Source organism: Diadema antillarum, unplaced genomic scaffold, assembly GCF_040938485.1.
Source record: "Diadema antillarum isolate AM-2024a unplaced genomic scaffold, OU_Dant_1.0 scf00000024, whole genome shotgun sequence".
Classification (NCBI taxonomy): domain Eukaryota; kingdom Metazoa; phylum Echinodermata; class Echinoidea; order Diadematoida; family Diadematidae; genus Diadema; species Diadema antillarum.
The window spans coordinates 1,049,484-1,066,256 of NW_027270913.1; the positions used below are offsets into that span (position 1 = coordinate 1,049,484).

At 38.0% G+C, this 16,773-nt stretch overlaps 1 protein-coding gene across 1 annotated transcript in view; it reads left to right on the forward strand.

Moving 5' to 3' along the window:
* Positions 1-1,486: 1,486 nt before the first annotated feature.
* The window catches only part of LOC139732338 (sodium- and chloride-dependent glycine transporter 1-like), a 32,330-nt gene continuing 17,043 nt past the window's right edge, over positions 1,487-16,773 (forward strand). The window contains exons 1-5 of the mRNA XM_071643212.1: positions 1,487-1,534; positions 2,071-2,171; positions 3,409-3,592; positions 13,948-14,098; positions 15,779-15,910. Of these exons, the coding sequence (XP_071499313.1) occupies positions 1,487-1,534; positions 2,071-2,171; positions 3,409-3,592; positions 13,948-14,098; positions 15,779-15,910 (616 nt within the window). The remainder of the gene's footprint in view (positions 1,535-2,070; positions 2,172-3,408; positions 3,593-13,947; positions 14,099-15,778; positions 15,911-16,773) is intronic.

Consider the following 16,773-nt stretch of genomic DNA (forward strand, 5'->3'; position numbering starts at 1 on the left):
CAGTATGTTTTTTCTGAAATCATTAACATGTCAGTATTTTTTTTAATTGTCTTTTATGCCATCTTCAGTTTTATCAATAACATGAGGGTAATGTTTAAAGTGAAATCTCCTGTGTAGAAAGACAGTAAGCCAGGTTTTCATTGCACATACCGTAATCCTTTTCCAGAAATGCATTGGTTTTTTTTTTCCAAGCCTTTAACAGTGATACAATACCAAGTTTGACATCTGGGTTTTCAACTGTGATCATTCATCGCAGGGAATCGGAACAGTAGGACTAAATTGGAACATAATATAATGGCCATTACACTTCCTTTGGTTACTGAAAGCTACATTTAGTTTTTTTCAAATGAAGTAAAATGTGCATTTCTCTCATAATTAAAGTTGTTGTTGATTTAAGATGAAAAAGCTTTTTGATTATATGGTTTGAATGACATGAATTTGCAATTTGCTTTGCAAAATCTTATTGCCTTTTAACATTCTATTTTATTCCAGTTGCTCTTCAAATTCGTGGCAATACTGGACAATTTTCTTATTCATCAAATACAATGTACTATGTGAAAGTTTGAAAGATTGTTTCTTTGAAAACCCCTAGCATTGCCTTGCCTAGACATGATGTGATGTGTTGATTTAATTGGATGTATTTCAGATTTAAAACAGTTTCTTTCTTTGTTGTTAAGAAATGAAATTAGTGAAGTTTAATTTGTTATCTTATTTTGTTGAGAATTTAAAAGGTTTTTTTTTTTTCTGTGTCACAATCTTCAATTTTTATATCATGCCACACATTGCCATGAATGTAGCACTCTGGCTTGTCGCTTTGATGAGTATACAATTGAAGCAATGGTAATGTGAGTTGCACACCGAATATCATTGGAAAGAGCCAAATTTGTAGATGGACATCTGTAATGAAGTAGTCCACCTTGTCCCAATTCCATATGGAATTTTTTAATAGTTGTTATTGAATAAAGAAATGAAATGGCTGTAGCTTATTGGCTGTTGTGTATATGTTACTATGGCAACTGCAACTATGATTCTAAAGCAACAGTTCTTCATGAAGCAAAAGTCCATCTGTTCAAAGGAAAACACTGTCCTATTGTGTCTTCATATTCTTCACATTAAGTGCATTATTAAAGACACTGGTAATCACACGGTGGAAGTGATAAAACATATAAAACATGAAAAAGTGCATTGATATGAAATCCAGTGTATGAATGTTCTTATTTCAGGACAGAACAATGATATCCATATGCAGCGTCTCTTGAAAGTACAAATTAATTAGGTGGTGGGGAATGATTACACTGTAGAAAAAGAAATTTTGGTAGCATTGCAACAACGATTGTGATATTATTTTCATAGAGTGAATTCTAAGGGAAGAGATTTCTTGAGTGGGGTAGACGAAATGAAATCACACGTGAAAGCTGATTTGAAGATACATGTGTGGAATAAGAATGATTACGTTGTACATGTAGAGTGACTGGTAGCTGCAATGATGGAGGCGATGATGGTTGTGATGATGTCGAGAGTGAAAGTGATGTTGGTGAGGATGAATGTGGCTGATGGCAGTTGTGATGATGGTATTGGTGATGATGCCAATGATGATGATGATAATGATCATCTTGCTGATGGTGATGATGATTATACAGTGGTGCTTGTGTAAGTAACGGTGATGGGGTCTTGATAGTGATAAGCTGATAATGAAGATGATCATGTAGTGAATAGGATTAATTTGGTGGGGATGATTTTGGTGGTTGTGATACAGATTCTCCTGCTGATGATGATTTGATATGTAGTCATTGCCGTTGCAGGCATGCATTTTTATTCTATTATCATTATCATTATTATTATTATTATTATTATTATTATTATTATTATTACTACTACTACTATTACTATTACTAATACTACTACTACTACTACTACCATTGTCATTGCTATTATTATTTATTTTTTTTTCCCATAAATCGACAGCCAGCAGACTCGTGCAGTCATTTAGTCACAATACAGGATCTTTATGCTATGGAAGCTTAAGGATGCCATTATGAAGACGTGATTCCTTACCATTCGACCTTTTAGGGTCTGAGAGAAGAAGAGAATGAGATATTGATCTTCCTGGTCTCGGGAAGTCGAGGAGATGAGATCAAGGATCTCGCCTTCTCGTCTTCTCAATGGCTCTTGTAAGCTTCTGTATGTCACTTGACTGGGGCAAGTGCAGTTGGGGTTTGCTTGAAGATGATTTAATTTACCAATAATCAGAACATTTGCAAAAATTACGGATCATTGATCCATCGATTCTTTAAATGTACTGTACATGTATATACAATGTACTTACATCTGTTTGACTGAACAAGTAGTACTTAGTATATAAGCCTACATTGTGTATCTTTAAGATTACATACAATGTAATCATATTCATACATTGCATCCACTATCTGTCAATATGTATATAATTTTCTTTGTACTATATGTATATATACATATATATATATATACACACACACACACACACACACTATATATATATATATATATATATATATATATATATATATATATATATATATATATATAATATTAATGATAATAATAACAATGATAATGATAATAATAATACACTACCACATAGATAAACGGAAGGAGAGGGAGAGTGTGTGTGTATACATAATTGTGTATTGCAGTGTAGTCTTGCCAGCGCACACATACTGGTGCTCTTAGTTCTAGGCCTATACTGTATACTTCTAGCTTTGTAGGCCTAGGCCCTATATCAGGGCGAAATACATGTATACACATAACTACAAAGAAGAGAAATTAAAGGATGCATGTATGAATTTGATACTGTACACTTCTGTCTGATATAATACGCACAAATAAGAGACGCACATATACATGTAGGCTCTATATATTATATATTTTTTATATGGAATGATATGGAATAATCATACATGACTATGCTGTAATTGTGATGATAATATATACTCCTGGATATACATGTTTATTGAATATACGCATGTACACGTACATGTATGTGTATGTGTATTATGATATACATGTATATATCATACTCGTATTTCATGATCATATACGTAGTGTCCATATAAATGTCATAATATATTGCGGACACGCGATTTCGTATTTGGTGGGTTGTTGCCGCGACGTGAGACGGCGAACAAGGAAACGTAACTTGCGCCCCCAGCGTTATGCGAACAACGATAATTATAAACCGTTGCAGTTGTTCCGCAAAACCAATCGTACAGGGACACCATACTGAACAACAACAGCAACTGCGAAATTACTCCGTAAACCGCCGCGCGAGAGTAGTCGTAGTGTGTTGTACGGTGGTCAAACAGATCCTTTGTTTTTCATGAGAAAGGTAGCTGAAGTTTCAATCAATTCATCACCTCTCGTACCAAACAGTGGAGCAATGGCTGAAGATAGTAATGAAAGCAACATATCACCTTCCGAGCAGCACCCCACTGAGGCTGCTTCCACCACCACCACGGAAGCAACGGCCGCCACAGCCGAAGAAATGGCCGCCAGCACCGAAACAGCGGGTGAACCTCCTCCGTCCGTAGCCCGGGAAACGTCCCAGAGTGACCCGGTAAGTGAAACGAGAGTGATAGTGCTGCTGCTGTTATTGAGTGACATGCTACATTCACTTTGTACAGCTGCGCTGCGAGTGGCGACGATTTAAAAGTGATTATGGTAGTATCTCTCTGTGATGCACTGGTACATGGCTCGAAAGCTGTGCTGTGACTGATATAGAGTCTGTTATTAAGTTTGATTGCAAAATGTTGCTTTGCAGGCCTTCAGTATTTCAATTGACGTCAATGATATTGAACGTGATCGTGAAATGCATTCCGATCGACCTCGGTCATGAATGGGATTATAATCAACTGTGTCTATGCATGCGAGGGGCTTCCGGCGTATTCCATTGTCAACTCCACGAAATACATGGTACATAATATACAGGGCACAGAAAATACACTATGCAAGCAGGGAGTTTGGAGGGATTTTCCATCTGCCTGTAATACACGCTCGGATTTCACAATGACGGTCTGTATAGGATTTACTTAACGTCGTTAATCTCGTTATCGGTACACAAAGTGTTAATAGGATTCAAGGTAGAGAAGACCCCAGAAAAATATATTATGGCGTAGGAACCTAGATGTTGATACGTCAGAAATGTATTGATATGACTGGCATATATAGGAAAAAACAGCTATTATTATTTTTACTGTAGTAATCAGGGCCAGCGCAGTGTTTTCAAAAGTGTGGGGGCCCACTTCCGGGTTTCTTCACCTGACAAGCAAAAAAAAAAAAAAAAAGGGTCCTCAGCTCATTCTCTCCCCTCCCGTTTCCAGGTGTTATATATAAAAAAAAAAGGTCTTCAGAGAAAACACATAACCTTACCGCCGCCATACTTCAAGATCTCTATCTATTTCTATTTTAGTGCCGCTTACGTACTTCTGGGTTGAAAAAAGTGTGGGGGCCGAAAGTGATGACACCGTATGTAGGCCTATTCCTTTGTATGGTGCACAAAAAAGTGTGGGAGCCCGAGCCCCCACGGCCCCCACGGCTGCGCCGGCCCTGGTAATGAACATTTCTCTTCCATCATGAGGATTGAGTCACATCATTGATCGGCAGAGGGAAGCTTGTGAAAATACCCGATCGCTTGAATGATGGAATCAGTTTTAAATAGTCTGGATTTATATTTGTCATGGTAGAGTTGATGACTAATCATACACTATTAATCAACATAATGTGTATCATTCCGATACTGCAGCCTTGGCTGCTGAGACACAAGGACGCAGTGTTTTTGTCCGAGAGCTCCATAATGGCCCACAGCTTTAACGTATTGACTTTTCCAATAATGGGTCCAGCTGCATGTTTCCGTTTATTCTTGAGCAAAGGGAAAGTGGGATAAAACGGACCTCGTAGATAAGGTGCACCCATCCCCTTATCTCCATGAACTGGTCATAATAAATTGCCCAAGGAGTGTTGGTAAAAAAATCGCCACCAGCTGAGAAAAAAGGTCTTCCCACAGGGCCAAGCACAAAATGAAGGGTAGGCCGATAATTTACCAGTGAATGATTTTACTTTCTGACTTTTGCGATAGTGATTTTGTTGCCAGGCATGAATGCGTTGAGTGATATACTGAGTAAATTCACATCTGTTTCAGAATAGGGGTCACTGGGCGCGCGGTATTCCCGAAGGTCGATGTGGAACGAAGGACCTTTGTCCTCTTTGGACAATAAAAGGACCCATGGGTCCGTTTGGCCCCGGTCGAAACAGCAATTCTTCCGACAAGGACTACTCTTGAATGTATTTTTCAGAGTGAAGTGTGCCAGCCCTATCACGCGATGCATTCACTTCCATACGTGATTAAAAGATTTAGTTAAAACTTATAATTATTGTTGTTGTTACATGTGCCAACCCTTTAAGTGTATTGATTTCCATAATTACGTACAACAGTTGTAAAAGTAAGATAAAGATAGTAACGATTGTTGTGTAATGTTATAACATAACTATTGATTTAGTAATGACATCTTCGTTACTTTTATTTCAATCCGAATGTGTTCATTTGTTTTTTATTCAAATAACAATTGTGCCCGATATTTCGGTATCTGTCATCAAATAAAATAAACTTACACTATATATAATAACCCGACTTTCCTGGCTGTGAAAAAAAAAATCCAGTATTGTCCTCCGGTATGCATATTTATCACAATAAGCATCCTTTATTTGGATTACTGGTATTTACTTAGGTTAGCTGATGACGCCAAATCAAGCATAAACAGGTAATAGAAAAGAGTTGTTTCCTTTTCTGTTCCCTTGTCCATAACGGAAGTGTGTGCGTGCGTGTGTGTGTGTGTGTGTGTGTTGACAAGTACTCGTAAGACTGCGTGTAACCAATAACATCTGAGTTTTCATGAGTAGAGAAAAACAAAATTCTAAAAATCTTCCCAACTTTGATAATGATGCACATGCCGAATATGACTCCGGTATACATGCGTACGTCGTGTATGAAGTTCGTGGTAACCCGCATCTAGTGACATCGCTTAAAATGACGATTGAGAAAATGTATAAGCATTTCAACAGATTCTTTTCTTACAGCAAACCAAAAATACACTGGGGGCCTCATTGCTTAATAATGCGCAAACCAACCGTATATAGTATCTGATGCCATGAATAGCCTGAATGTAGGGTGCCACTTTGGAACAAAGCTCTGTTAAACGCAGGAACTTACAAACAAACATACATTGAACAGCAGAACGACGAAAAAAAAATATTTCGCTTTCGTGCCTCGGTGACATTTAATAATGGCGAGTAAAAAAAGAAGAAGAAAACATTTAAGTTGTTTACCCCAAAACGTTAGTATAATACTAACGTTGGTATCACACTAACTAATACGACAAACGTGGACAGATTTAGATCTGTACTTCAGCTTGTTATTGTGTGTAAGTTAAGATTTCCTGTAATCAAGAGTGTAGGCATTGATGATAATTCATAGCGTAACGTCAGTATGTGTATATTTAGTGGAATGACCGCATACGTCGGCATAGATTTGTATAGGAAAATAAATGTTAGTAAAAAGATGTTATACAAAAGTGTACTGTAATAAACGCCAACAAAGGGAGAGTGACCAGGAATGTATAAATGTGAAACAATGAGCGAAGGAAATGGGATTCCATTGGGATCATTCAATTTTCTTTGGTCAATTTTCACGCATAAAATTGTATTGTATCTAGTCTTATACGTCTCCTATGTCGTTTCCTCATTTACGGGAAAGTCCTGTCTTTTGCCATTGGTACGAGAACCACTCTTTTTATCTGCTATTAGAGCTACCATCTCGATCAGTTACGAATAGTATTATATGCTGTAGATACCATCATGTAATAGAAAGATGGGTAAAGAAATTCAGGCTACCAGCATAAAATATCAATGATTAGCGCAGTTAAATTTAGAACTGGCTTTACGCGATTGTCTCCAAGATAGCGGCTGATGTACCTATACTGTATACTTATAATGAATACATCTGTTGGATCATGCAAATCTCTCTGCCCCCCCCCCCCGCCGATTCTTCCTGTATCTCATATATTGAAATACATATATAACACACTTCTCATGAATTTGTTATTTGTTTATTTGTTTTTTGTTTTTTTCTGCAATCGATACGTCAGGTGCAGACCTGTATAATTTGGGCAAATGTCAAGGACTACTTTCCAGGGTATCAGGTGTTTTACGTGAAATGGATACATCGGTATAATGTACTATTTCATTGTTATCTTCCATCAGGGAGGGGATCTCTTACCATTTTCCTGCTTCCTTGTACTGCATGTTTCTATCGTCATCATTGCAATGGTGAAATGACAGTTGTGCACTGAAACAGATTTTACCACGTTTTTGTGGTTAGAAAACCTTTACACGTATAGATTGTATTCACTGAAATAGAGAAACAATTCTTCTTCTTCGTCTTCTTCTTCTCCTGATTAAGTCTGCCTCCTTCAATAGGCTGAAGATTCTTGAAGATTCACGTTACTTGAATAAAGGAGCTGTTGAAATTTTTGTTCATTTGCCTTTTTTGTTAATTAATGAAAAAAAATATTAAAAAAATCTTCATTATCATAACAACACTTTCATAGGAGATTTCTTATAAATCCATGTATCTCACGCGCAGTTCATATCAATAGGCAGTGCGGGTCACATGGCAATGTCGGAAATAGGGCTGATATGTTGTAGTTTTTTGTGCCCACGGAAGGCAGCAACAAGATGTAGATGCCTACGGTCATAGGCGAGAGAGCATCAATCAGTATCAGTAGGTGCTTAAACAGCTTTCATGTATCATGGGTCTCTTCAGTTGCCATGTTACAGTTTATTTGTTATTCTCCGGCGTATTATAATAGAATTCACAGTGACATGGCTTGGTGACTGAATCGCACGGTTGACTGTTAACATCCTCTTTCTATAGCAGAGACGTTGTAGTCCACGTTCGTGTTTCGCTCTGCCCTTCACAACCGATTCGGATCACATACTATGTCAAGGATTTCCATCCAAAGAGTAGAGATACCGTCTTTGCCCTGTATGGCATGTCGTTCATCACACAGAGCTGCTGGTGAGGCGACACACGGCGAAACATGCCAGCAAAGCCTTGCTCCTTGTATTCATTACTAGTATCTATATGTCATGTTCATTTGAATGCTTCACAACTTACTGAGCATTGTGACTATAAATAGGCTATTTTAACAGCCTGGGTAGATAAATGCATTTATTAAAAATGAGGGCTTTATTCATGTCATACTGCATGTATTTTATCATCTTGAACACTAGTACAATGTGATTCAAAAATGTCCTTAGAAAGTATTATTGTCATCATCATTATCATTATTATTAGTGTTATCATCATTATCATTATTGTTACTATTATCGACATTATCATACAATAATTGATTGTTGTTATTTATCGCATTGTGACTGCTTACTACTGCTACCACCTCTGCTATATTATGTTATTATCTACCTATAACGATTGAAATACTAATTATCATTGTCAATTGTATGTAAGCATCCTTATTTACTCAGAATCTCGCAGCATGCTTTATGAATATTATAGTCACAATTTATCGGATGACATCATACTTTAGGCCTATCAAGTTTTCAAAATAATCTTTCATTAAAAATGGTGATAGTCCTGCAAGAGAAGGTTAAAAAAAAATCCAGTATTCCACGTTGAAAGCAAACAAATAGAACAGACACGGTTATACTTGATACTGAAATAAAATGATTGTGTCCGATTCCACTGCGTAGTGAAAGCACCAAGAAACTGAAAAACCATTTAACCTTCACACTTTCCTCTTTTTTCCCCACCTTTTTTGCTGTTTGATCCCATACTCTCTTCCTTTAAACCAATATGAAGTTCAGTGGAGTTTACCTTTGATTTTTGCTGTTAGGCCTACAAATAGTATGGGTTCGCAATACACGACTACTGAACGTGCCTGGCAGGTAGACTAATTAACATGATGACGTCATGACATCACTGGTGAGGAACAGGGTGTCAAAAGTGGCTTTGAGGTGAAACTACTCTCACCTCTCACGGCTCCTACACCTTTCCCTGCAAGGGGTTTGCATGATATGTGGAAAAACAGGAAAACTTACCCGCACCCCCTGCTCGCCCACCTATAACATACACACAGACATACACACACACACACACTCACACACACTCACACACACACACATACACACACATCTATGCACACATCCACACACCAGGTATGCATGCATTTTATTACACAAACGTTGGCATAATATTCAGATTCTTGCAGGACCTCAAACAGGAATTAGGATTTCTGTTAAATGCGGACGTGTTGACCAGATTTTGTGATATGTGCATTTCATCACTTTTAGTGATTAGTAAAATTGTGTGCTGTTTAAAGGGGAAATCCAGCCTAAATATAAGTTAGTCTGGTAAGAACGAGTAAAATATTACGACTTCAGCTGTAAAATTTTGATCGAAATCTAGTAAAAAATAAGGAAGTTATGACATCGCTAATTTTCCAGGAAACAGTTCTTGAACGGTCAATATGAATATGTAAATGGCAAAGTGAGGATATCATCCCCTCACAACTTGCCATATAGTTTGTACATAAAATTTCGAAATTTACAGTTTTTTCATTCAAACGCGATTAAGTCCGAGGCTCAAATCCTGGTCAATCTAGCTGATCACTATTCTGAAGTTACGTATTCAACCAGGAATAGCATCATGTATCAGACTTCAATGACAGAAACATTGAAAATTGTGAGGGTATTACATGGTTAGCTCACTCATTTGCATATTCATATCCACTGTACAAGAACTGTTTTGCATAAATTAACAAAACTTCAAAATGTCATCACTTATTTTCATCCGATTTCAGTCAAATATTTACCGTTGAACTCGTTAGATTTTACTCTCTTCTTTTATCAGACTAACCTGTATTTTGACTGGAATTTTCCTTTAATACTTAATTGTTCCTCTGCTTGCTGGAAGGCATTTTCTAGGAAGTAGAGTCATATTGATTATTATTTATTGTCATGACTGTCAGTGTACGATTTTTAATGTTAGATAATTTTATAAGTGCAACATTATTTTATAAGATATTTCGGTTTCAATGTTACGAGAAGCCCAAAATTTGGAAGCATGATAACCAAGAAAAATACAAGTTATATGCGGAGTAAAGAGAACGAATCTCGAGGCGGAGAGGAAATTAAGGAAGGTATTATGCAATTTGTGTTTTCTACTTATTCCATGTTGCTATGATGGGGAAATAGTACGTCTTTCGAAAGAACTCTTTAAATGTTAACAGTTAAGTGTCAGAAAATTTATACAAATGGGAAGGGAAATAAATGGTTGTTTGTGTATTCAATTCCCAAACAATATGCATCCATAGAAAGACGTGATGACGACTAAAATCCTATGAGTCTAAGATTGGCGGTGTTGGCGATGTTGTTGACCAGAGTAGGCCTATAGTATAGAAGAAAAAGGAGACACTGATACCAATACATAACACTAATAGTCTAATCTATATGCAATCCTGTGTTGGGAAGGTCGCAAGTAACATCAAAGGCCACCGCACACTATACGACTTTCGGTCGCACGACTGGCCGACTTTGGATCCGAAATAAATCACAATAGCCTCAGATTAAACATGCTTGTTTACTTCAGATCCAAAGTCGGTCAGTCTTGCGACCGAAAATCATTATAGTGTGCGATGACCTTAATGTTAATATGAATAATGATTTCATTCTCCATTTGGGATTAGAATTCATTATTGTGTCATGTGTACTGTTATCCTGCACGGAACTGTTGGATTGTACTTTCATGCCACTGCGTGTACTGTATGCGCTGGGTGAAATTTCCGGGGGAAACTTCCTCACAAACCGAGTAAGACCATCACACAAAGTATTCTTTATGTCTCGGAGCAAGAAAAGTACGACGGAATTCAGGGTCATTATTGTGAAGTGGCGGAAGTGTGCCTGGCGGAGCTGTGTGGAAAGACAGTATACTAGTTTCTTGTCTGGGGAAAAAAAGCACACACACGCCCAAAAGTCTCATAAGTACTTGAAGAAAGAAAGGAAGGATATGTTGATTGGAAACTATATCATTATATCTTGTATTCTCTTCTGCGGATCAGGACATTATCGTTCAAGATGTGAAATAATTCATGTCAGTTTGGAATATTATAATTATACGCACATCTAGGAAGGGTTTTCGTTGCACGGTTTTACACAAACTACTTTGTCAAACTACATTATGTATAATGGTTAATAGGACATAGACAACTCAAAGAGAGAGAGAGAGAGAGAGATTCAATGATATTGCTGATGATAACAATGATAATGATTATAATGAATGGCACCTATGATAATGATAGTGATAGTAATACTCAATTTTATTATTCATTATTATGATAATGACATTGATAAACGCAGTGATAATTATTGTATCATTATCTTCCCTTCTTGCAGTGTTGCCCTCTTTATATAAGAGCTATTCCCCAAAGGGGTCTACCATCGCTTTTAGCCAAACATTACCAAACACCCATGAACAAACTGGTTTGACAGATTCGAACCTTTGATCTCCAGTTTTTGAGACACGAGCCACAGACACTCTCCTTCAGGTTTTCAGTGCTAGATATTGAGTCTGCATCATCGCTATCCGAAGTATTGTTTCCTGCACAGAATGTTATCGGTCAGGGGTAACGGTGCTCGTGCTGGTCCATGCCTACTATAATTTGATTGGGGTTTTTGTTGTTGTTTTTTTAAGTTCGGTGTGAATTTCCTAATTGGGTTCCGAATAGAGTCATTCGTTGGCATCAGTCCTATATGTAAGGATTGTCAGCATGGGCGTGTAGCAAATTTTCCGCCGTGAGTTGGTATTATGTAAGTGGTAAAGAAAGCAGTCAATTACATTCAAGACGAAGGAGATTGCATACGAGGCACGTGCAGTATGTCTTGTAAGGATTTAAATGATCCCTGAGCCTGGAAGTCAGACTAATTTCTCTCTCCTTTTGGTCAGGTGATGCTGCAGTGTAGTATGAATAAATTAATAACCTGACCGTGACGAACTATTACCGTAGTGACAAACGAGCCACACTACCAGCGCTTGCTTTAAATGCTGCCCAGGGACAGGGCAGGCGTGATGAGGAGCAGGTGATTACTTGCAGCAGCTCTCATTGAATGGAGTAGAAAAAGAGAATAAACATACGCACACATAATATTAAATACTAAGCACACACACAAACATACTCTCTCTAAAAAAAAAAAAAATCGAGTGAAAATATTCACTCTTAAAAAGAGTGAATACAAAAAAGAGTGAATTTAGAGTGAAATTGGAGTGAATTTTGAGTGAAAATTTTAATTATACCCCCGCCAAACGAAGTTTGAAGGGGGTATAATGATAGGAATCAGCGGACGGTCGGGCGGTCGGTCGGGCGGTCGGTAGGGCGGTCGGTCGGTCGGGCGGTCGGGCGGTCGGTCCGTTGCAAATCTTGCGTCGCGAACTACTTCCTCAGTTTTCAACCGATTCCCATAAAACTTGGCACAGATGTTTGCCTTGGGTTGTAGATGTGCAAGACGTATTTTTTGACAGTACCCAAAAGTACGTTGCCATGGTAACGGCATATTATGGGCAAAAATGGGTACAAATCTTGCGTCGCGAACTCCTCCCACAGTTTTTGATCAATTTTTATGAAATTAGGTACAGATGTTCATTTGAATATGTTAATGTGCAAGACACATATTTCCGCAGTGGCAAAAAGTGCGTTGCCATGGTAACGGCATGTTATTGGTAAAATATAGGGCAAAATGCTTCATGGCAAAACTGCTTCATTAGTGTTCTTCCAATTCTCATGGAATTCATGTTGAATGTTTGTCTTAGGATATAGGTCAGCATGACACATTTCTTGACAGTGACAAAAGGTATGTTGCCATGGTAACAGCTCACATATTATGAGCCAAAATGATGGAAAATTTTGTGTTGCAAACTACTTCCTCAGTTTTTGCCCAATTTCCATGAAACTTGGTACAGATGTGTGCCTTTGGTTGTAGATGTGCAAGACGCATTTTTCGACAGTACCCGAAAGTACGTTGCCATGGTAACGGCATATTAATGGCAGAAGATCAAGGAAAGATCTTGCGGATTTAACTACTTCCTCAGTTTTTTGACCAAAGCTTATGAAATGTTGTTTTGACCAAAGCTTATGAAATGTTGTTTGGCGGGGGTATAACCAGTCGCTGTAGCGACATTTCTAGTTTTCACTCATTTTGGAATGACCTCAGGGATCACTCGAAGATTTTGGAGTGATCCCTGAGGTCACTCCAAAACGAGTGAAAATGAAAATTTTCACTCGAAATTCATTCCAATTTCACTCTAAATTCACTCTTTTTTGTATTCACTCTTTTTAAGAGTGAATATTTTCACTCGATTTTTTTAGAGAGTACACAACAACAACAACAGCAACAACAAAAGTCATTGTTTATACGAATTATCACTATACACGTACCCACACACCTCACCATCAAGAATCACACACATTGTGTAGTTTGAGTGGGTTGGAATCGAACGGTGATTATTTTTCATGTGCACTTATGTTCCTTAGATACTTGAGCAGGTGTTGGCGCTGATATAAGGCTGTCCACCAATATGTTCTTACAATGTTCAGTTTCATTTTTCTTCATAAAATTAAGGAATCATTTTGTAATGCAAACTGTGTTTCTTTTATCTGAAGCTCCATTGAACACGATGAATATCTGCGTTGGTTTTTTTTTTGCTTGATATGTATAATACATAATATAGGCCTATATGTAATACAAAATTTCGACATGTAATAATGATAATAATAATAATAATAATAATAATAATAACGATAATAACATTAAATCACTAATGAAGATTATCTTTCTCGTCACTCTCAGGAAGCTGTTCACGTGACAACGCCGGCCAAGCAGACGCAGCAGCGGGAAACATGGAGCCGTTCTCTGGACTTCGTCCTATCAAGCATGGGATTTGCCATAGGGCTCGGGAACGTATGGCGGTTCCCGTATCTCTGCTACAGGAACGGTGGCGGTAAGTATAATCATTATGTACAACCACCTGAAATCCCTGAACATTTACCTGCTCAATGTGCTGTTTTGTTGATTTGACTGTATTAACGCCAAATCCCACTTGATAAGGGGCGTGCTGTTTAAAATCACCTAACCCATTCTCTCCGAGATTCTGAAAGTCTGTTTAATTATAAAGAATCTAATGGGTTCCCTCAGGCAATGTGTTAAAACACTCATCCAGTATGAGCCCCCCCCCCCCATCCCTTTCCCGTATTTAATCAAATTCAATGCTGAACAGTCGAAAATATCGACACTCATATGGAGGGTTACGCACCAACTTTAATATGAAGATTTTAGATTCGCATACCGTTTACAAAGTTATTGCATATCATTTCCACACTGAGAATCTGAAGTCATTCTGAAACTTGATCCATAGTTCGCTTTATTGTAATTTTGTTGTGTTTTGAACTTGGGATCTTAACATCTAAGTGCCTCTTTAAATGGTACCTTGAATGGTACACAGTATTTTGTTGTTGATTCAGGCGTTGTTTGTGCAAAACTGTATCAACAATCAGTAAAATTCCATGCACTTATATGCATTATGCTCGCCCTTGAGAAAACTCAAAGGTAAACAATGCACAATCAGTAAGCTGTTGCTCAAAGATAAAAGTCAATACTCGCGGTATTCCCCCTCCATCAGTAGTGCATACTAAACTCCCAAAGCGAGATCATGTAAAATTGAGAAATTCAGAGGGAGAGAGAGAGAGAGAGAGAGAGGTTAAAACATGGGCAATAAGAGGTAGATAGATACATGTAGATAGAGAGATAGAATAATAGACGGACACAGATAGATCGATAGCATGAGTGATACACGGATACATAGGGGAAAAAAAGAGAATTAAAAATATATTACAATAACGTCTGGTAATATCCCGCAAATAAGAGCGTATTACATTGTGGTGGCTGCCAAGTTCTCTGCCTACATTGCGTTCATTATAATGCACATGTCGCTCTTGTATACCACCCACGTCTGATATACATTTGTACAGGCCCGCTACGTATTATTCGGAACGAATTAACGCAAATCTACAGCCAAGCTCTATCTCAGTGAAAGGGAAGATGCTTATTGTCCCTTGATGGTTTTTATAAGTTATTGTTTGGGCTTACGTGGTTCACGAGGAAGACAGGGTTTTACGAGACCATTATAGACATGATTATCCGAGCCGCAGGCTAGATTATTACCACATGCACCGCAGGACCAACTCATTGTCATTAGCAGATCGTTATAGCATTCTCTGGAGATAGTAAAATCATTGGTGTGTGTGATGCAACCACTAGGAACATCTAATTATACTTAATTATTTCCGAACTTTTTGTGTGGTATCTCCTTATGTGACTAGATTACCGGTGAAGCGTTATTTATTAGGTCAAATTACATCCAAGCTGCCTGTTCTAAATCTGCTTAAACAGTTGTGAGTCATCCAAAATATGACTCAATCAGAAAACGTTTTTAGTGTGTGATTAAATCGCGAAATATGTAAGTAGTAGAAATGTTACTTTGTTTCTAGACGTGAAGATTTAGTCATGACAGTAATCATCGGTAGTTATGCTAGTCGTGACTAAGATTCTCAAATCACTGGCAAGCCTAGCAATGGTGTCGATAAACAAATGTTAACCACTTCATTTTCTGTGCTTGTAACAGGTGCTTTTCTGTTACCCTACGTACTGATGTTATTCCTGGCGGGTCTACCACTCTACTTCATGGAGGTTGCTCTGGGTCAATACAGCAGCAGCAGTCTTCTCAAAGTCTGGCGGGCCGTCCCACCCATGAGAGGTGAGCGCCAGTCTTCCTTTTGGGGAATTTCCCCACATTGTCTCAGCGGTACAAGGGAATCCCCCAGCAGTGGTTGCTTCTCTTCAGTCATATGATGATGACTCACTGTCCAAAGAAGACTGAGAATACATCATAAGAAATATCCCAATGCAACGTTGAAATATCACTAATCTGTCCGTCCTCGCATTATACCACCAAGCACAAGAGAGCAGGGAAGTGCAATGTTGAAAAACGAAGGTATTATGTAATAATAAGCGAGCGTCTCATATTCGTTGTACAATGTAGGTTGCCCTACTTCAAATTTGGCGAGCCATCTTTTTTATCATTTTAAAGTCCTTTGTCGACTTTGTCATTGCTAGTTCATAGCTGTTTGAATCAGTAACGTGTCAAAATCATGTGCTTTTTTTGTGTTTGTTGGTATGTTCGTTTATCTTGCCGATCTTGCATGTCACCTTACAATCGTACACCTCGCGTCTTATGATTCATCACATGTCTCTATTGCATTGAATGTGTGAACCTTGTCTGTAAGGCCATCTTTAAACGTCACTGACCTCGTGCACTAACGGGTTGCTGCAAGTAATGACAAGAATGTGTTAATTTATAGAAAGTCATGAAAGTACGTCATCAGGTACTGAAGACCTTTTCCTGTCCCTTTGCTCTATTTATTGCCATTATTTTCTTTATTATTATTATCATCATACATAGTTGCATAATTTGTCAACATGTTCGTTGTAATCATCTTTGTTGTAACGGCGTTACAACGTTGTGGTTTAGCGTATTGCAATAATATGACTAGTATGAAGCAACTTCCAACAACATTAAATCTTTCGAATGCATGGTGTGCGTTTGTGTGTGTGTGTGTG